The following is a 22,985-nucleotide window of genomic DNA, read 5'->3' as shown; positions in this document are numbered from 1 at the left end:
AATAAGTAAACATGTTTGGTGTTCGCCAAAAGGCATGTGGGAGACTCCCCAAACATATGGAAGAAGGTACTCTGGTCAGATGAGACTAACATTGAGCTTTTTGGCCATCAAGGAAAACGCTATGTCTGGCGCAAACCCAACACCTCTCATCACCCCGAAAACACCATCCCCACAGTGAAGCATGGTGGTGGCAGCATTATGCTGTGAGGATGTTTTTCATCGGCAGGGACAGGGAAACTGGTCAGAATGGAAGGAATGATGGATGGCGCTAAATACAGGGAAATTCTTGAGGGAAATGACTGCAGGAATGTCCACCAGAACTGTTGCCAGATAATTTAATGTTAATTTCTCTAACATAAGACACCTCCAACGTCGTTTTAGAGAATTTGACAGTACATCCAACCGGCCTCACAACCGCAGACCACGTGTAACCATGCCAGCCCAGGACCTCCACATCCGGCTTCTGCACCTGCGGGATCGTCTAAGACCAGCCACCCAGACAGTTGATGAAACTGAGGAGTACTTCTGTCTGTAATAACCCTTTTGTGTGGAAAAATAATTCTGATTGGCTGGGCCTGGCTCCAAAGTGGGTGGGCCTATGCCCTCCCAGGCCCACCCATGGCTGCGCCCCTGCCCAGTCATGTGAAATCCATAGATTAGGGCCTAATTTATTTATTTTAATTGACTGATTTCCTTATATGAACTGTAACTCAGTAAAATCGTTGAAATTGTTGCATAATATTTTTAGTAGATTGACTGCCATTAATTAGAAGTTCAAATGTACAGTTATGGCCCATATTAGGCAGAATAAAAGATCTTCCAGATTCAAATGTTTTTTTTGATAGGTTTATATTCAGGTTTAAATAAACTCAGCTCAGTCCACGAGTATTTGGAAAAATTTCTAGATTTAAAAGTAGTCACCCAGAAAGGTTTATAATACAATGAAACACACTATACAGTTACTGTTCCTGGCGCTTTTATGTGTGACGCACCAGCCAGGGCATATCTTATATGTGTCAAAGGTCACACAGGCTACCACGGCTGTGAACGCTGTGTACAGAAAGGTGTATATTTAAATGGTAGGATGACATATCCAGAAATGATAGCAGCACTCAGGACAGATTCACAGTTTGATTAAATGGTACATGAAGAACACCACACTGGTCTTTCCCCAATGCAAGGGCTAGGCATAGAGTTAGTTACAAGTTTTGTTCTAGACTATATGCATTTAGTTTATTTGGAGATTGTCAGAAAGCATATCTATCTGGATTAAGGGACCCTTGAAGTGTAGGGTGTCTGCAGGTATTCTGTCAGTTATTTCTGAACACATGAAGTCGATGAGACAATCTGCCAAGGAACTTCTCAAGAAAACCAAGATCACTGTCAGAGTTCAGTCATTGGAAAGCTACAGAATTAAGATAATTTGTGTTATATACAGGGCCTGTTGTTATTCAATAGGCTGCCAAGGACCCAGTACAGAAACCTCATGCTTTTGTTTGTTGCTATGATAATTCTCCTCAGTCTAGCTCTATGTTCAGAATACTGCGACTATGCAGAGGACTTGCTGAAATGTTTTGTTCCCAAATTTACAATGATATACAGTGCATTCGGAAAGTATTCAGACCCCTTGACTTTTTCCACATTTTGTTACGTTACAGCCTTATTACATAATTCATTAAATAGTTTTTTTCCCCCTCATCAATCTACAAACAATACCACATGATGACAAAGCAAAAACAGGTTTGTAGAAAGTTTTGCAAATTTATAAAAATGACAAAACAAGTCTTCTTGGGTATGACGCTACAAGCTTGGCACACCGGTATTTTGGGAGTTTCTCCCATTCTTCTCTGCAGATCCTCTCAAGCTCTGTCAGGTTGGATGGGGAGCGTCTCTGCACAGCTATTTTCAGGTCTTTCCAGAGATGTTTGATTGGGTTCAAGTCTGGTCTCTGGCTGGGCCACTCAAGGACATTCAGAGACTTGTCCCGAAGCCACTCCTGCGTTATCTTGGCTGTGTGCTTAGGGTTGTTGTCCTGTTGGAAGGTGAACTTTCGCCCCAGTCTGAGGTCCTGAGTGCTCTGGAGCAGGTTTTCATCAAGGCTCTCTCTGTACTTTGCTCCGTTCATCTTTCCCTCAGTCCTGACTAGTCTCCCAGCCCCTGCCGCTGAAAAACATCCCCACAGCATGATGCTGCCACCACCATACTTCATCGTAGGGAAACCTTCACCAGGTTTCCTCCAGACGTGACGTTTGGCATTCAGGCCAAATAGTTAAATCTTGGTTTCATCAGACCAGAGAATCTTGTTTCTCATGGTGTGAGAGTCCTTTAAGTGCCTTTTGGCAAACTCCAAGCGGGCTGTCATGTGCCTTTTACTGAGGAGTGGCTTCCGTCTGGCCACTACCATAAAGGCCTGATTTGGTGGAGTGCTGCAGAGATGGTTGTCCTTCTGGAAGTTTCTCCCATCTCCACAGAGGAACTCTGGAGCTCTCTCAGATTGACCATCGGGTTCTTGGTCACCTCCCTGACCAAGGTCCTTCTCCCCCGATTGCTCAGTTTGGCCGGGCGGTTGTGAGGCCAGTTGGACGTACTGCCAAATTCTCTAAAACGACGTTGGAGGCGGCTTATGGTAGAGAAAATAAAATGTAATTCTCTGGCAACAGCTCTGGTGGACATTCCTGCAGTCAGCATGCCAATTACACGCTCCCTCAAAACTTGAGACAACTGTGGCATTGTGTTGTGTGCACATTTTAGAGTGGCCTTTCATTGTCCCCAGCACAAGGTGCACCTGTGTAATGATCATGCTGTTTAATCAGCTTCTTGATATGCCACACCTGTTAGGTGGATGGATTATCTTGGCAAAGGAGAAATGCTCACTAACAGGGATGTAAACAAATTTGTGCACACATTTGAGAGAAATACGCTTTTTGTGTGTATGGAGCATTTCTGAGATATTTTATTTCAGCTGATGAAACACGGGACCAACACTTTACATGTTGTGTTTATATTTTTGTTCAATATATATATATATTAAAAACATTTTGCAAAAAATTGGTCCACGGGCCTACAAAATGGGGGGCGGTCCACAGTTGCCCATCCATGAGCTAGGTAATACATTTAGATACTTTAGGGTGATTTGGACATGAAGCACCCCTACCACTCCTAATAAGAGAGTAACCCCTACCACTACTAACAAGAGACCAACAATGACCTCAAGAGTACTGACCATACTCAAGGACATTAAAGAGACCCAAAGTATACATGGCACTATGCTGAGTACCCTACTGAAGCAGCGAGATGGTAACACAGTGACAGCAGCACTACCTGAGGGGGCTGATTTCCCTATGAATACTGTCCAGAATGTGGAGGCAATCGAGCATAAGTTACTCGACACAGCTTTCCTGAATGGAGTGGTAGGCAAGGTTGGGTTCAGTTCCATTTCAATTCAGGAAGTAAACTGATTTTCCAATTTTATCTCATAGGAGGCAATGACATAAAAAAAATTGAATTGGAATTTCAGTTTAATTTCTAAATTGACTGAATTAAAAAGTAATTGACCCCAACCCTGGTGGTAGGTGCTATTAAAGGGATATTGTACTCAAACTCTCTTTTAGCATTTTGTTTATTAGTCCACTGTTAGTACAATCCCAAAAATCTTACATGTTAGTAGTCACATTTTTAAGATAGAGCACATTCATTACAGAGCATAAAGTGTGAAGATGCAAATTAAGCAATAGACGAAGCAACCAGACACATTATTTGATTTCTCAAGAACAACGACTTGGAAACAGTGGCCAGGTAAATAAAACCAAAGCACGGATTGCTGTCATACCTTGTCGAAAGGCAGCTTACAGTGTAAGGGAACCAATGTGTAAATGTGTAATTTGGTTGAACTATCCCTTTAATTGGAGTTCCTACAGTGCATTTGATGTGCTATAAATAAACTTTTTTTTGGAAAGAAAAACCATGCTGTTGTCATCTCTTAAGAAAGCAGCTTGGGCAGCAACATCTGGGTGGACCTATAGGTCGTGGTGAAAACATTTGCGCAGGAGGACTTCAGGAAGACTTCAGGAGACCAGCGGAGTCTCTCAAGTTGGATTTGATTTGTTTTAATTTAATTTACCTTGAATATTGCAGCCCATTTGTGTAGGCTACTAGCCAGACAAGCCGACTACTTATTTCCTCATTGTTAGGCTATTTGATGTGTAATTTTTATAAAACGTTTATAAATAGCAGCTAAATACGGTATATTGCTATAGATAGTACACTGCATAATGAAACAATCTCTAGTAAGCTAGTGTTTTGAGGGTGGACTGATTGTATTATTTGTAAATAATAGACTGGGGGAGGAACTTGCTGGGATCTAGAGAAACTGCTTTATGCCAGTGGGGTGTGTGTGTATGTGTGTGTGTAGACAGCTACAAGGCTACAAAGAGAGCTGGGGCTTGGAGGCAGTGAGTGGGTGAGGGGGTTATCAACGAGGCTAGAGGGCTGATGGGATGTCAGGGATGCCTCCCTAAGCCCCAGGCAGTAATTGCTGATGACAGAGGTACACATATTGCCCCAGTCCTGATTGGCGATGACAGAGAAGCACATATAGCCCTGCATGTGTAAGCCAAGTCCTCGGAAGGTCTTATTTAGACTCCTGCTCCCCAAAGCCCACAGATTAGAGATGAAGGAGAAGGAGGGTTGTAAAGACGCCACTCAGCAACAGCTATGTACTCTAAAGAGACAGACAGAGAGAAACACTTGATGCTCTCTTTCCACTTTCTCTGTCATTGCCGCTCTCTTGCTTCTCTCCCACTCTACTTTCACTGTTTGTTGTTTTCCTCTCTCTCTCTCTTTCAGATTATAAACCCCTTATCTCTCTCGAATTCTCTCTCTTTCTCTCTCTCTCTCTCTCATTCTCTCTCTCTCCTTCACTCTCTTTGATGGTCCTCTCTGAGGGAAAGCTTTGGTTCTGAAGCTCTGTTCCTGACCTTCAGTGTTTGGGTCTTGGGGGATCAATGAAGGTCAACTATCAATTACAACAGAACAGAGTTGACAACAGAGAGGGGAGATGGAAAGGGAGACATGAAGAGGGGACAGAGCAGAGAAAGTCAAGAAAGAGATTAGAAGGAAGGAGGAAAAATATATTTAGGGTCATTGGAGTCATTGGAGTCATGGGAAGAACTGAATAGTTATAAAATAGTAAATGATGTTTGGAATAGGCTGAGAAGGGTTATGAAAAGAGAGTATGAAAAGTAGGATTTAAGATGAACGAGGGAATAAGAAGCATGGAAAAGATTTAAAAGAGAAAATGAGAAGGAGATAATTTCCCTGAAATCCTTTTCTCTCTGAGCAGGATGGGGCTTTGATGTTTTATCTATAAAGCAACAAAGGCAGAGGAACCAGAGAGAACTGGTCTAGCAGCCAGAACTACTGTATAGCCTACAGGCAACATGATGGAGGACAGAGGGGGTGGGAGAGGAGAGGAGAGGAGAGGAGAGGAGAGGAGAGGAGAGGAGAGGAGAGGAGAGGAGAGGAGAGGAGAGGAGAGGAGAGGAGAGGGAGGACGAGGGACAGAGTAAAATGCAGAGGAGATAGAGACACAGGAAGTACGCCAGAGAGAGAGAGATGGAGAGACATTAACATTTAAGAAGAGGTGGAACAAGGAGAAGGAAGCACCCACTGTGCATAAATTGGTTGAATCAACGTTGTTTCCACGTCTTTTCCCTCCAAAAATTGCAATGTGTTGCAATGTTTTTTCACCCAACTTTTGGTTTCACGTTAGTTGACAACTCAACCAAATGTAAATTAAAACTAGACGTTGAACTGACGTCTGTACCCAGTGGGTAGGGTCTATTTAGGGACTGACAGTGACAAGAATGAGGAGAGAGCGAGCGAGAGAGAGAGAGAGAGAGAGAGAGAGAGAGAGAGAGAGAGAGAGAGAGAGAGAGAGAGAGAGAGAGAGAGAGAGAGGTGTCCAGCTTTGTGGTGCTGCAGTGGTGACGATGGCCAATGCAGCACAATCAAGAGGCGTGTGACATCAGTCTTGCAGCAGAGAGAGCCGGGGCTGAAAGCTGACAGCCTAATCTGTCCTCTGTAGCTGGTGGCTGCTTTGAATGAATTGCAATTTCATAATTACCCCATGTGGCCGTACATTGCATTACTGTTGGCAGACAGTGTGATATGCTTGTTTCTGCATTGCCCATTTTTATAAATCCAGATATTCTGGTTTGTGTTCAGCTTCAGCCTTTAATTGTCTCTAGTTTAGCAAATTATTATGTTTAATGGCCATTATTGACTGACAGAAAATGCAGTTCAGGGTGTTTTCCCACTTTGTCCCTTTCAGCCAATTTTTGTGAACTCAGAGCAGTTCGCTTAATTTTTTGTGCAGTGTGAACACTCCAAAGGACCCTTCAAAAGAGCCCCCGAAGTGAACCAAAATGAGACCATCTCAAGAGGTAGTTTAAATTCGGTTTGCTTGAATTCCGCAGTCCGGTTCCCATTTCTAGGGCAACGTGAACACAAAGCTCCCCAGGTTCGCTTGTCATTATTCCCACACCACACACTAGACTACTGCAACACCGTTTCCCCTGCCATAAACCCTCTCACATTGGTGCCACAATAGAGAGAAGATGATGATGTGAAGGTTCGCAGAAAAAACGTGCACTGTTTTTGGTTAGGCCTACTGATTATCGATTGTCAAGGATGAACAGATTTCCAAAACGTGTGGTGTTTTTAGTTCAGATTATTTGTTTGCAATATCTGATCTACAGTGAGGGAAAAAAGTATTTGATCCCCTGCTGATTTTGTACGTTTGCCCACTGACAAAGACAAGATCAGTCTATACTTTTAATGGTAGGTTTATTTGAACAATGAGAGACAGAACAACAACAAAAAAATCCAGAAAAACCCATGTCAAAAATGTTATAAATTGATTTGCATTTTAATGAGGGAAATAAGTATTTGACCCCTCTGCAAAACATGACTTAGTACTTGGTGGCAAAACCCTTGTTGGCAATCACAGAGGTCAGACGTTTCTTGTAGTTGGCCACCAGGTTTGCACACATCTCAGGAGGGATTTTGTTCCACTCCTCTTTGCAGATCTTCTCCAAGTCATAAAGGTTTCGAGGCTGACGTTTGGCAACTCGAACCTTCAGCTCCCTCCACAGATTTTCTATGGGATTAAGGTCTGGAGACTGGCTAGGCCACTCCAGGACCTTAATGTGCTTCTTCTTGAGCCACGCCTTTGTTGCCTTGGCCGTGTGTTTTGGGTCATTGTCATGCTGGAATACCCATCCAAGACCCATTTTCAATGCCCTGGCTGAGGGAAGAAGGTTCTCACCCAAGATTTGACGGTACATGGCCCCATCCATCATCCCTTTGATGCGGTGAAGTTGTCCTGTCCCCTTAACAGAAAAACACCCCCAAAGCATAATGTTTCCACCTCCATGTTTGACGGTGGGGATGGTGTTCTTGGGGTCATAGGCAGCATTCCTCCTCCTCCAAACACGGTGAGTTGAGTTGATGCCAAAGAGCTTGATTTTGGTCTCATCTGACCACAACACTTTCACCCAGTTCTCCTCTGAATCATTCAGATGTTCATTGGCAAACTTCAGACGGGCCTGTATATGTGCTTTCTTGAGCAGGGGGACCTTGCGGGCGCTGCAGGATTTCAGTCCTTTACGGCGTAGTGTGTTACCAATGGTTTTCTTGGTGACTATGGTCCCAGCTGCCTTGGGATCATTGACAAGATCCTCCCGTGTAGTTCTGGACGGATTCCTCACCGTTCTCATGATCATTGCATCTCCACGAGGTGAGGTCTTGCATGGAGCCCCAGGCCGAGGGAGATTGACAGTTATTTTGTGTTTCTTCCATTTGCGAATAATCGCACCAACTGTTGTCACCTTCTCACCAAGCTGCTTGGCGATGGTCTTGTAGCCTATTCCAGCCTTGTGTAGGTCTACAATCTTGTCCCTGACATCCTTGGAGAGCTCTTTGGTCTCCCTTTAAGAGTGTGCTCCTAATCTCAGCTCGTTACCTGTATAAAAGACACCTGGGAGCCAGAAATCTTTCTGATTGAGAGGGGGTCAAATACTTATTTCCCTCATTAAAATGCAAATCAATTCATAACATTTTTGACATGCGTTTTTCTGCATTTTTTGTTGTTGTTATTCTGTCTCTCACTGTTCAAATAAACCTACCATTAAAATTATAGACTGATCTTTTCTTTGTCAGTGGGCAAACGTACAAAATCAGCAGGGGATCAAATTCTTTTTTTCCTCACTGTATAGGCTAAGAGAACTTTATAAGCTGTTTATTCGATTGTAGGGTTTGAATAGTGTGAGAAGACACCAACATATTTGGTGAGAATCACAACATAGGGTTCAAAATCAATTCTAGCTCTTAAAGGGGCAGTAGCCCGTGTACCATTTTTGATTACAGCATTATTTAAAATGCAGTTATTCTTCTGCTATTTATTCTGTTACCAATAATATTTACTGTACATGTTGATAGTATCTTCTGATTACAATTGTTATGTCGCATATTTTAATTAAATGCAATCTATTAGCTTACAAAATGTAAGTAGGTAATGTATATCTAGCTGTCCGATAACACATTCTGATTGAATGGCTTGTCCTGCACTTTGTAAAAACCCAGAGTGCATTGAGAGAATGTTGGAAAAAGATCTTGGTTCCTTTCTAAACATAGCAATGTGAACGCAAAGAGGACTCGGACCACAAAATAGGTGAAGTGAACTGGCAAAGGAGTTGAGTCCTCATTCAAAGGCAAGGGCAGTGTGAATACAAATAGCTTTTTTTTTTTACCCCACAGTTCACTTTAAAGAGGACTGAGATCGGTTCTTTTAAAGAGGGCTATATGTGAAAACACAATCAAGCTACTGAATCTGGTGGGTAAATGTGGCCAGGAAAAGGTAATGTTCCAAATATGCCTTGCTTGTGCACCACTATCACTAGCTAACACTAGCTAACACTAGCTAACAGGGAAAAAACTGTCTAGGAAGCTAACTTGATTTTTTTAACATACTTCTAAAGTTAAAAAGCAGGATTGGTCTCAACATGGGCGAGAGAGTTTCCTTCCACCATATCTTTTGCACCAGTCTCACCACTATTTCTTCCAAGTCACATTGAGATAGACTTTATAATTTAAACCTAAATTAACCTATGACCTGACCAATCACCTTATGTATTGTTGCCCAGTAGAAAGAAGTGACATAAACAATTAAATAAAAACTATACAACACAAATTGTTCCAAGCCTCCCACGTATGCTTTCTGTCCCTAACACTAAAACTAAAACTAAATAATATACAAGAGAAATATAAATATTTGTATGCAACTAAAACAAAATAAAAACTTGCAAATCAGGTCTGAAAACTAACTGAAACTAAACTGAATTTCAATGTAAAAAATTAAAAGGAATATAAATAAAACCAATATAAAAACACAAAACTATAATAACCTTGATGCAGTCTATGGCAGGAAAACAGTTTTACTACATCTTACTGGTGATCAAACGTTCCCATCTGTGTAGGGAAGAGGAAGGGGTATATGAACAGAAAATCAGGCCTCGACTCAGCCTCAGATATGACCATATCTCCACATCTGTTTACAGTGAGTTTGTGTTCTAATACACACACAGCAGCAAGGAGAGAGGACCATATACAGAGAAAGGAAGGGGAGGCAATATTTGTATGTGGTTACAGTACAATACACATAAAGACATGCAGTGGATAATGTGATGATTTCACATTAAATTATGTGTACAGAGCTGAGAGCTTCTGTCTTTATGACTGTACGTTTCAGAAGGCAGTCCGTGTCAAAAGCACCTATCATCTGTCAGACCCCCCTCTCTCTACTGGAATGTGTGCGGAACCATCCAAGATCCTAATCACTTTTCCATGCCGATGGAACAAACAGCTCCGAGTATTCCCACAAGGGGCACACACACACACACATACACACACACACACACACACACACACACACACACACACACACACACACACACACACACACACACACACACACACACACACACATCATGGTTGTATCATGCTAATTAGCCCAGCCCTGGAGCCAAATAATTGTTTTGGATGTATATCTTATGATTTATTTGTTTTTCAACTGTGAAAGTGTCAGTAAACACCGCTGGCAGATTTATGGTGACACTTAAACCCACTCTGCAATTGAACCACTTCATTCTTTAGTTACGCTGCCTCAGTCATCCTGTTTTACGGTTGGTGCCCTGTCCCAAGACTGACATGCTGGAATGTGCTTTGTCATCATTCACTACTTTCTCCCTTTCACTCAATGACCAGATCAGGTCAGCTTGTTGTGTCACATTCACCCTCACTGACCCCTCACAAGCCCTCTATCACGACCATCCTCATGATGCACTGTTCTATTGCTTTCTATCCGTTATATCAGAAGCACTCGGCCGGACGTTGTTCTGGTGTGTTTCCTCTCTAAGATATCCCCACAGTTACTCACTCACCCCATCCAACCTCAACATCTCAGGCCCCTGGTCTGTAGTCTCCTAGCCCCCCAGAACACAGTTGCATAATATTCACAACTCATTTCTGGGAAGTGCCAGCAAAATGTAAGATAAGCAGGGCTGCCCCAAGGCTAAAAGTGGAGCCGAGAAATCACAGACACAGTTCTGACCTGACACCTGCTCCAGCAGTCCAGTCAATCACTGATATTAGGTCAGGTTATGATGTAGTGCATAGATGGATGTGTGGAATACTGAGATGGATGGCCTGATGAATTTGTGGATGGAGGGATGGATGGATGGATAGATGGATGTATAGTGCCTTACTGCCTTACCTCTGAGTTGAAGCGGATCTGGCAGACGTTGCAAGAGATGATGGGTCGTTTGGTCTTCATCATGGGGGGTCCGAAGGTGTGGTTCATCACCGCCTTCTGTACCGGGTCCATCTGGAGGGGAAGGGGAGGGGGCAGAGGGGAGAGGGATTATATAGAAAATCAAATTACTTTGAGTAGGGGAGCAGATAGACATATTAGGTTATTGTGCCATGGTGGTGGACTGGTAGCAGAGTTAGGCTATCTAATGAAACACTTTGAGAAAGGCCCCTATAGCGGGGAAATCGGTGGAGAGAGCGAGCGAGAGAGAGGGGTGAGTGAATTAGAGAAAGGGAGAGAGCCCTGATTGACGATGACAGGAGAGTATGGTTTTTTCAACAGCAGCTGCTGGAGCTGTCTGTGCCTTGGGTCTTGGGTGGGCCCTGATTACAGACAGAGTGCCCTGATTACAGACTCCCCATCCTACATCACTGTTTTGGGGCTTTTGTGTCCAGCAAAGCAACACACTAGTTTATCTCTCCAACAATAAAACAAGAGGATCAAGTAAACTGTATGCCTAAGAAGTTAAAATGTTATCCTATACCAGGGTTCTTCAATTCCGGTCCTGGAGGGCCGAAACACTTCTGTTTTTTATTTCTACCTGGTAGTTAATTGCACTCACCTGGTGTCCCAGGTCTGAATTAGCCCTTGATTAGAAGGAGACGATGAAAAACAGAGATGTTTCGGCCCTCCAGGACCGGAATTGAAGAACCCTGTCCTATACTGTACCAGTGGAGGCTCCTCAAAGGAGGAAGGGGAGGACCATCCTCCTCAGTGAATTTCATAGAAATAACAATTGTAAAACATTAAAAAAGTTATCCTTTTTAGATAAAACTATTCTAAATATATTCACCTGTCACCAAATAATTGATTATAACACACTGTTTTGCAATGAAGGTCTACAGTAGCCTCAACAGCACTCTGTAGGATAACACTAGGGTGTAGCCGGAGGACAGCTAGCTTCCGTCCTCCTCTGGGTATATTGACTTCAATACAAAACCTAGGAGGCTCATGGTTCTCACCCTCTTCCATAGAATTACACAGTAATTATGACAACTTCCGGATGACGTCCTCCAACCTATCAGAGCTCTTGCAGCATGAACTGACATGTTGTCCACCCAATCAAAGAATCAGATAATGAATCTAGCACTGAAAGCATAAGCATAAGCTAGCTAGCACTGCAGTGCATAAAATGTGGTGAGTAGTTGACTCAAAGAGAGAGAAAGACAATAGTTGAACAGTTTTGAACAAATTAATTTCTTCCAAAATGAAGGAGAAGCAAGAGAGAGAGATAGAGAGAGACAGATTTCATCATTTCTTTTCACTTTCAGCTTCACTTACTTAGCTAGCAAATGCAGTGCTAAGTGTTAAACTGCTTACTGACTGTACACTGTAACTTGACTGCATGATTGTAGCGGGTTTACTAACATGTTAGTTCTATTAGCTATGTTGACTATGACATTACTTTAGCTAATATGGTGACAATGATGTAGGCTGTGTGTAGTGTTATGATATGGTTTGGAAAGTTTTTTTTGCCAGGTCACATACAGCTGATGTGTTGTGCATTGAAGTCCACAAGTGAGGAGGAGAGTGCATAGAAGCGAGAAGGAATACAATGTGGCTGCTATGAAAGTAAACCATGTTTACATCTGATCAGGGGTGTATCCATTCCGCCGATTCTGATGAAAAAACGTTCCTTAAACGGAAGCAAACGGAATGAAACGGGGATAAACATAACTGAATTTGCCCAATAGAAAATCTATTTTGCAACTGTTGGACTAATGATTACACCCTAGATCAGCTAGATGCAGGCAACAGTGTGCAAGGCGGTATGGAATGTGTCATTGTCTGTTCATGTTTCACTGTCTGTCACCTCAAATTTTTCTCTTGACCTGTGTGCACCTACATTGTAAACTTTCATTCATAGGGTAGGTTGTAGCAACCTCATGATGGGTATAGGGAACATTTGAGGATCATGTAGTAGCCTAAACCTATCGATGTTACATTGAACTGGGTGAATGGAATATGATTGACAGTCATCCAATATGCTGTAATAGAAATAAGGCCATGTTCATGAAAAGTAAAAATCGTCCTCCCTCATCTTAAACGGCACCGACCGCCACTGTACTGTACTGTACCCTGTCAATACTCAGTGTTTCCCTACATGCATAAATTATGACTGCCACTGCAAAAAAAAAATATATAAATATATATATATATATATATATATATATATATATATATATATATATATTCTCTCAACCATTTCACCTGGAATGCTTTTCCAACAGTCTTGAAGGAGTTCCCACATGCTGAGCACTTGTTGGCTGCTTTTCCTTCACTCTGCGGTCCAACTCATCCCAAACCATCTCAATTGGGTTGAGATCGGGTGATTGTGGAGGCCAGGTCATCTGATGCAGCACTCCATCACTCTCCTTCTTGGTAAAATAGCTCTTACACAGCCTGGAGGTGTGTTGGGTTATTGTCCTGTTGAAAAACAAATGATAGTCCTACTAAGCGCAAACCAGATGGGATGGTGTATCGCTGCAGAATGCTGTTGTAGCCATGCTGGTTAAGTATGCCAGGAATTCTAAATAAATCACAGACAGTGTCACCAGCAAAGCACCCCCACACCATAACCCCTCCTCCTCCATGCTTCATGGTGGGATCCACACATGCGGAGATCATTCGTTCACCTGCTCTGCGTCTCACAAAGACACGGCGGTTGAAACCAAAAATCTCAAATTTGGACTCATCAGACCAAAGGACAGATTTCCACCGGTCTAATGTCCATTGTTCGTGTTTCTTGGCCCAAGCAAGTCTCTTCGTCTTATTGGTGTCCTTTAGTAGTGGTTTCTTTGCAGCAATTCGACCATGAAGGCCTGATTCATGCAGTCTCCTCTGAACAGTTGATGTTGAGATGTGTCTGTTACTTAAACTCTGTGAAGCATTTATTTGGCCTGCAATTTCTGAGGCTGGTAACTCTAATGAACTTATCCTCTGCAGCAGAGGTAACTCTGGGTCTTCCTTTCCTGTGGCGGTCCTCATGAGAGCCAGTTTCATCATTGCGCTTGATGGTTTTTGCGACTGCACTTGAAGAAACGTTAAAAGTTCTTGAAATGTTCCGTATTGACTGACCTTCATGTCTTAATGTAATGATGGACTGTTGTTTCTCTTTGCTAATTTTAGCTGTTCTTGCCATAATATGGACTTGGTCTTTTACCAAATAGGGCTATCTTCTGCATACCAACCCTACCTTGTCACAACACAACTGATTGGCTCAAACGCATTAAGAAGGAAAGAAATTCCACAAATTAACTTTTAAGAAGGCACACCTGTTAATTGAAATGCATTCCAGGTGACTACCTCATGATACTGGTTGAGAGAATGCCAAGAGTATGCTAAGCTGTCATCAAAGCAAAGGGTGGCTATTTCAAATATAAAATATATTTAGATTTTTATAACACATTTTCGGTTGCTACATGATTCCATATGTGTTATTTCATAGTTTTGATGTCTTCACTATTATTCTACAATGTAGAAAATAGTAAAAATTAAAGGAAAATTCTTGAATGAGTAGGTGTGTCCAAACTTTAAAGTATGTGAACCCTACAGGGCTGGTCATTATTTTACTATAAAATATTTAAATAAACATATAAAATCCTTATCTAAACAACAATTCGTAATAAAGACATTCCAAGTAAATGACAGAAACAAAAAAAATGATATATTTTCATTGTTTATTTAACAAAAGTGGTTTATTTAACAGAAACTAAGATATGATGTGTGCAAAAATATGTGAACCCCTTTATTCAATAGCTTGTGGCAACTCCATTAGCAGCGATAACCTGGACTAAACGTCTCCTATAGCCAGTAATCAGTCTCTGACATCTGTTTTGAGGGATTTTTGCCCACCCCTCCTTACAGAACCATTGATTGAGGTTTGAGTAGTGTCGGGCATGAACTGCCCGCTTCAGGTCCTGCCACAGCATCTCGATTGGATTTAGGTCAGGATTTTGACTTGGCCAATCCAAAACACAAATCTTCTTTCTCCTGAGCCATTCTTTGGTAGATTAGTTTGAATGCTTTGGGTCGTTGTCTTGTTGGAAGACTCATTTTCAGCCCAGCTTTAGCTCCTTGACTGATGGCCTGACGTTCTGTTCAAGAATCTCCTAGTATACCTCAGAATTCATGGTTCCCTTAATGTCGTCCAGGTCCAGAGGAGGAAAAGCAGCCCCAGATCTTGACATTCCCACCACCATGCTTGACTGTAGGGATTAGGAATTATTTGTATTTTGTATTTTTTTTTAGTCATTTAGCAGACACTCTTATCCAGAGCGACTTACAGTTAGTGAGTGCATACATTTTTTTCATACTGGCCCCCCGTGGGAATCAAACCCACAACCCTGGTGTTGCAAACGCCATGCTCTACCAACTGAGCTACATCCCTGCCGGCCATTCCCTCCCCGACCCTGGACGATGCTGGGCCAATTGTTCGCCGCCCCATGGGTCTCCCGGTCGCACCCGGCTACGTCAGAGCCTGGATTCAAACCAGGATCTCTAGTGGCATAGCTAGCAATGCGATGCAGTGCCTTAGACCACTGCGCCACTCGGGAGACATCTGGTTTGGCTTAGTAGGACTATCATTTGTTTTTCAACAGGACAATGACCCAACACACCTCCAGGCTGTGTACGGGCTATTTTACCAAGAAGGAGAGCGATGGAGTGCATCAGATGACCTGGCCTCCACAATCCCCCGACCTCAACCAAATTGAGACGGTTTGGGATGAGTCGGACCGCGGAGTGAAGGAAAAGCAACCAAAAAGTACTCAGCTTATGTGGGAACAGCTCTTAAGAAAGGCATGTTGACCATGTTGATCAGACTCAAGCCATCCCAGATAGCTGTTGTTTACAGTATACCCTGACCAAAATGGACCCAAAAAGGATAAGTGGGCATTCTGAGGTTTCTGACCACTCTGCTAGGTAACCACAACCCAGGCTGGGTGTTTCTCCACTCTGCAGCCTAAAGCACTTTGGGGTTTTACTCAACTTCTAATCACTGACTGCTACTGTGAAATTATACTACAAAATGAGAGTCTATTTTCACTTTCAACTTCCAAACTCCAGGCAACGGTGTAATTATCCTCCCATATGTAAGTGGTTTAATAACAGTTCCTGGCTATATTTATACTCCTCGTCTTTAACCTGGAGTTCTCTTTGTTCCCTTAATCACAACACACTTCAGAGTGCTCGCTCTCCCTTTCTTTCTTTCTTTCTTTCTCTCTCCTCTCTCCTCTCTCTCTCTCTCTCTCTCTCTCTCTCTCTCTCTCTCTCTCAGTTTTACAACATAGTAGGTCCTTGTCCTAGAATACAGCAGTCTGACTCCACATTAATTTGTTTGTACTCACCACTCACTTTCTATATATGCCAACAAAAAGGTGTTTGATCTGTGAAGTCACGGTGTGTGTGTGCGCAAACAAGATGGCAAGTCAGTGTACTCACCTATTCATGTCCTATTGTCAATTTCGGTTAGCCAAATTGTCTCATAACATCTCCCTCTCCCTCTCCGTAGCCCTCTCCCTCTGTTTGTCCAGCTGTTTTGAACAGGCTGATTGCTCTCTCTCCCTCTACCGCTCCACTCCTCTCTCCACCTGTCTCTACTTCCTCTCTGCCATTATGACCTCACTCATTAAGCCACTTTTATATCCCTTCTTTCATTCCTTCCTCTCTTCATACCTCCACCCATAACTCTACTGTATACCATAAGGGGCTGGCAGAGAAATCATTATATACTCTAATCTGTACTCTTGATAGAGGAGGGAAGCACTCGCTCCATGAGATAGTATGATACTGTATGGTGTGTGGTGCACCCAAACTTTTTAGAAGTGAATCACAGAGCATCAGGAACTTGTTCCCTCACTGCACTGCCTGTTTATTGTCCTCATTATACAGTGTCACAATAACAGGTCCTCATCAGAATGTCACTCATTATCTGACAACAACTGAGAAACTCTAGTGGTTCTCTCAACCTCATACATTACTTATCAATGCTCCATGAAGTTTATATCAAATTATTGTGTCCGCCCTGTCTGGTGTACATTCAGCCTCTGTTCTAGCACCCTCTAGAGGTTATCAGGGTAAATACGTTCTGACAGACTCAGTCTGTCAATTGGCAACAGATTTTCATGCAAATATTCTAAAAATCCGCATAAAAACAGTATGCGCATTTTCCCACCAGAGATTTGTTTCCATCAATTGACTGGTTGCGGATAAAGGCTGCGCGTCATGACGTAGTGCACATAAAATACATTTTGCGGTTTAATCCCCATGTACCGAATAAAAAATACAAGTTAAATGAGTTGCCATTGCATTTTCAACTCTACTGATGGGTTTGTCACAACATTTATTTTGTTATATAGCGAATGTGTCCACTCTGGTATTGGCACATGCGCTCTAGCCAACAACTCGTAGATAGACTACAGTGTGGGTATAGCCTACATGACGAGATTATTATGGACAAAAGAGCGAGATTATTTTGATTTGTCAAACGGCAGCCAAGCATTAGATTTATTAGGATCCCCATTAGCCGACGCCAATGGCGACAGCTAGTCTTACATAACGAAAATAAATCTAACAGACAAAATACTTTCAAATGTACATGCGTTTAAAAACATTAACATGTAGTGTGTGTGTGTGTGTGTGTGTGTGCATCTATCAGTTACACATACATGTCAGTACATACACACAACAAGTAGGTCACACGGGGGCGTTGTGCCGCGAGGTGTTGCTTTATTTGTTTTTTGAAACCAGGTTTGCTGTTCCCTTGCTGTTTGCTATATAAAATGGAAGTGAGTTCCATGCACACATGGCTCTGTATAATACTGTACGTTTCCTTGAATTTGTTCTGGACCTGGGGACTGTTAAAAAAACCCTGGTGGCATGTCTGGTAGGGTAAGTGTGTGTGTCAGTGCTGTGTGTAAGTTGACTATGCAAACAATTAGGAATTTCCAACACATTAATGTTTCTTATAAAAACAAGAAGTGACGCAGTCAGTCTTTCCTCAATCCTTAGCCAAGAGAGACTGGCATGCATAGTATTAATATTAGCCCTCTGACTACAATGAAGAGCAAGATGTGCTGCTCTGTTCTGGGCCCGTTGCAGCTTAACTAGGTCTTTCTTTGCAGCACTCGACCACATGACTGGACAATAATCAAGATAAGACTAAACTAGAGCCTGCAGGACTTGCTTTGTGGAGTGTGGTGTCAAAAAAGCAGAGCATCTCTTTATTACGGACAGACCTCTCCCCATCTTTACAACCATTGAATCTATATGTTTTGACCATGACAGTTTACAATCTAAGGTAACACCAAGTAATCATAATGTCATCAGAATAATAAGACCCTCGATATTTATCGGAAAGGAGCATCAAGCTCATCACCTTGCACTTTCACCAGCCTGTGAAGTTCATCATAACTTGCTTTCCCGAGTTGTAGTGGGAGGACCACACAACATGTCACCGCGTGACTCCAAGTTTACTTTGATATGATGGTTATTATATCAACATTTGCGCATAATAGCGTTTCCACCGCCATTTCTGGCATAATTAATTTTACAGACACAAAAAGATCCCACCTGTATTTTGTTTTGTCGACATTTGGAAAGTTTACCGACAAATTAGCTGTTTCCATCAGGCCTTTAGTGAAATGTTTTATCTGACATGTACTTTACGCTCATAAAAAGATTGGATGGAAACCTGGTTGATGGGAGGGTCTGCTGCATGTGTGTGCGCGCACCATTGTTTGTCGCTGACCTTCACTTGAAACCCAATCTGGAAATGAATAGAATGGGGCCTTGTCTAAAAACGCTGACTATGTGGAACGCTGGCTGTGCCACTTATAAAATTGATTAGCCATAACTCATTGTATTGCAGTAAAACGCTTGCCTGGGCATTTTGTGTATATGCAGAGCTTCATTCTGCCACAGGGAGAGCAAACACTTGTCCGCTTATTATTGAGGGTCATCCTATAAAACCAAACCACTTCATTAGAATACATCCCCTGTCTTCATTCACGAGAAGAAACCTCTAAATGACAGGCACATTCATCCCACTGTCCTCTATCCAGGAATATTGTATGAAACCAAAGCCAATTACGATTAATATTCTGTCAGACAGACTGCACCATAATATTCTGTCAGACAGCCTGCATCAAGACTGCACTAGTGGTATATTTCAAGTTATAGGCTAGTCATTTACCATATCTCTCTGCTGCATTCTGTCCTGCCTGGTTTTGAACATGACCATGTTGTTTTGAAATGCTTTTCAATGGAAACACACAATCTGTTTGATGTGTTGAGACATCAGGGTTAATGAGTGGAATCTTCCCCTTGGTCTGACTAGTCAGTGCCACTCCATTAGATAGATAGCATTGTATATTAACAATGTACTGCATAAGGCAGAATATGAAGTTGGCAACAAACACGTACAGTGTATGGATGTATTTTTACAGTAAACAGTAGGCTATATTTCCCCCCGCTAAAACAGAGTGTATGACCTCTGAATATACAGTCAGGGTGGAAACTCATTGTGTATGCTTTATTTGCGTGCGCTTGGGAACCCGGCCAAGTAGAGAGGTGACCCTGTATGTGTGCCTGCCTGCTGCTGTCCACTCAGCCACAGTGCTGAAGTTGTAAAAGAAGCTGACACAGGGGGATGGGGAGTCTAGATGTGTGTACGCTGTGTTAGTCTGTGTCTACGCTGTGTTAGTATGAGGAGTGTGTGTGTGTGTGTGTGTATGGCGTGTGTGCATGCGTGTGGTGTGTGCCTGTGCCTGTGCATGCCTGCATGTGTGTGTGGAGTGCGTTTACTCACTGTTGAGTAACTGCTGGTGTTGAAGTTGTGGAAGAGGCCCATGCTGTGTTGTGGTGGAGCTGTGTCCATGGGGAACTGCAGGAACTGTTTCATGTCCAGCGGGGGCGGGATCACCGTGGGGGTCCTGAGGAAGGCAGGGACCGCCCCCGGACGGTTCATGCTGCCTGGAGAGAGACAGACAGAGGGAGAGAGATGGTTTATTCAGAATATATCTAAACAGTCAGTGGTCTTTTTCTATTGTTTCTCAATGTAACAGAATGTACTCCGTCACTTCTCGAGACAAATTGATGGATGTCAGTTATCCATAAATGTTCAGCAGTTTGGTACTGGGGTGATGATCTGTAGTGTAAAAGGCTAATGTGCATACACACACACACACCTATAGAAGGACTCACTCAGTACTCTGCTCAATCCCTCCTCTCCTCAATCACTAACTAACAGCATCGCAGAGATGAGATTGAGAGCGAAAGAGAGAGAGAGAGAGAATGAGAAAGAGAGAGAGAGAGAGAAGGGGGGGGGGGGGTAAAGACTAGCGTTACACTTGACAGCCACCTCTCCTCTAATCAACTATTCCCTCTGAGCCCAACTCCTCTGAGAGACAGAATAAACACAGACATCCACTCTGCATCATCCCTTTCCTCTCCCCTTCTTTTCTCCTGTGCTGTCTCTCTCCCTCAACCCTTCTCTCCATCCATCCCTCCCTCCCCCTGCGTTCTCTCTGGCAGTTAAGCAGTTGTGAAAGCTTGCACTTGAGGAGTCTACTGTGATGGCGGGAGGCTAAGCTCACAGCTGGAGCGCTGCAGATATCAACCTAGCTCCCCCGTATTCCTCTCTCTCTTTCTCTCCCTCCCTCACTCTGTGCACCGCTTTCTCTCCCAATTTCACACTCTCTTTTTTCTGTCTCTGTGCTTCTGTAACCCCCCACTCTCCCTTACTCCACGACTCTCCTGCTGGCATTCCTCTTTCCTCCCTCTCTCTCTCGCCCTCCCTCCCTCCCTCCCTCTCTCCCTCCCTCCCATGCTCTCCATTCCTCTCCTCCTCTCCACCGTTATCCCTCTCTTTAGTGTACAACCAGATTCAGAACGAGGAGAATTTGTATTATCTTTTTTTTTGGGGGGGGGGGATAATCTTTCATTGTTATCTTTTATTGCGGGTGCCATTGTGAGTGTAGCTACTTAACAAATTTGCTACATTTAGAAAACCGGTCACATATCTGAAACGCTGTGAGCAGGAGCTATTTCCAGTTGTGAGAGAGGAAGATCCTTTGAATAGGAGAGACTTGAAGAGGATCTTCAATGTGCTGTCAGTATTATAGTTTCTCTAGCCTCTCTCTCTCTCTCTCTCTCTCTCTCTCTCTCTCTCTCTCTCTCTCTCTCTCTCTCTCTCTCTCTCTCTCTCTCTCTCTCTCTCTCTCTCTCTCTCTCTCTCTCTCTCTCTCCTCTCTCTCTCTTCCTTTCCCCAGAAGCTAAAAGGCTGTCACAGCTTAAGCTCAGCTGCAACCGGTCTGTGTGGCTGCTGGTCCAGACATGCCTCCAAGTCTCTGTAGTTAGGGAGGGAAACCGAGAGAGACAGATCTTCTGAAAAATTAAATTAAGGGGGGGGGGGGTTTTAATAGGAATTACACATCACTTTGCAAGCCAGCATAATGTGACTTGCAGGCCTGATGTGGCCTGATGTGGCCTGTAAACCAGGAGGTGCCTAACACCATTGGGTTAGGGTAAAACTTGGCCATCAAAGTAAGGCCTTATGATATATGTAAAGTATTGTCATAAACAGTTTAATTTTAATGATAACATTCGTCTACAGCAGGAACTCACTTGGTGTAGTCCACTCTGTCACTAACAAATACAGTCATGGGTGGTAACTCTACAAATCACTCGAAAAGGCAACGCACACTGGGAAATTATATTAGAGTCGTGGCTTAGTGGGGGCGTGGCATTCAATTATTTATTTTTGGCCACCTGTGAATGGAAGTGTTGTACCAGTTTAAGTGGTCTATGGTTATGTTCATTTGAGTTTGAACTGGCAGCGGACAGCTACCTGTTCTGAAGTCTTTGTAAATGCTTACATAAGAGCATGTGGCAATAAAGACTAAATAAATTAAATATTATTGTAATGTCCTTAACCCAACACTGAGTGGCCTTGTGAAGAGATATGGACCTCTTGGTATAATGGTTAAAAATACTATATGAGGTGTTATTGCATAACACCATTTGTGTAAACTATATACACTTCCTAGTGTTAAAAATACTATATAAGGTGTTATTGCATAACACTGAACATGTTAATTCCCTAACATTGATAAAGTGTAACAGCGTCAGCACTAAGCACAGTGTTAATTTAACAATCAAAAGATTGGACCCATATAGACACTGGCCCAGAATGGCGCCGGAGGAGATGGCTGCCGTTTTACGGGCTCCTAACCAATTGTGCTATTGTGTGTGTTTTTTCGCATGATTTATAACTTATTTTGTACATAATGTTTCTGCCACTGTCTCTTATGACCGAAAAGAGCTTCTGCATATCAGGACAGCTATTACTCACCTCGTATTTGACAAAGATTTTTTCTTTAACGAGTCGGACGCAAAGTATTTACTTCAGACACCCGACAAGGCCCAAATCCCTGTCATTCGCATGAAGAAGAGATGGAGATATCGGGGATGTAGGTCGGGGTGCCTTGGAAGGATTCGACGGCGAGTGGGTAATCTGCCTCTACCATCAGTCCTATTAGCCAACGTACAATCATTGGATAAGAAAATGGATGAGCTCCGATCAAGAATATCCTACCAACAGGACATTTAAAACGGTAATATCTTATGTTTCACGAGTCGTGGCTGAACGACGACATGGATATCATACAGCTGGCGTGGTTTTCGGTGCATCGGCAAGATAGAACAGCTGCCTCCGGTAAAACAAGGGGTGGCGGTCTGTGTACATTTGTAAATAACAGTTGGTGCACGAAATCTGATATTAAGGAAGTCTCTAGGTTTTGCTCGCCTGAGGTAGAGTATCTCATGATAAGCTGTAGACCACACTATTTACCAAGATCATTTTCATCTATATTTTTCGTAGCTGTCTATTTACCACCACAAACCAATGCTGGCACTAAGACCGCACTCAACGAGCTGTAGAAGGCCATAAGCAAACATGAAAATGCTCATCCAGATGCGGCGCTCCTAGTGGCCGGGGACTTTAATGCAGGGAAACTTACGTCCGTTTTACCTACTTTCTACCAGCATGTTAAATGTG

General features: G+C 42.9%; 1 protein-coding gene across 1 annotated transcript in view; it reads right to left on the bottom strand.

Moving 5' to 3' along the window:
- Positions 1-22,985, bottom strand: part of LOC311138802 (zinc finger protein 385A-like) — a gene marked incomplete at both ends in the record, with an annotated part of 66,726 nt that overhangs the window by 29,312 nt on the left and 14,429 nt on the right. The window contains 2 exons of the mRNA XM_084173617.1: positions 10,832-10,942; positions 19,737-19,900. Of these exons, the coding sequence (XP_084029743.1) occupies positions 10,832-10,942; positions 19,737-19,900 (275 nt within the window). The remainder of the gene's footprint in view (positions 1-10,831; positions 10,943-19,736; positions 19,901-22,985) is intronic.

The sequence above is a fragment of the Coregonus lavaretus genome, assembly GCF_964263955.1.
Source record: "Coregonus lavaretus genome assembly, chromosome: 12".
Taxonomy (NCBI): Eukaryota; Metazoa; Chordata; class Actinopteri; order Salmoniformes; family Salmonidae; genus Coregonus; species Coregonus lavaretus.
Note: the sequence above shows the minus strand (reverse complement) of the source record. Positions and strands in the feature narration are given on the sequence as shown.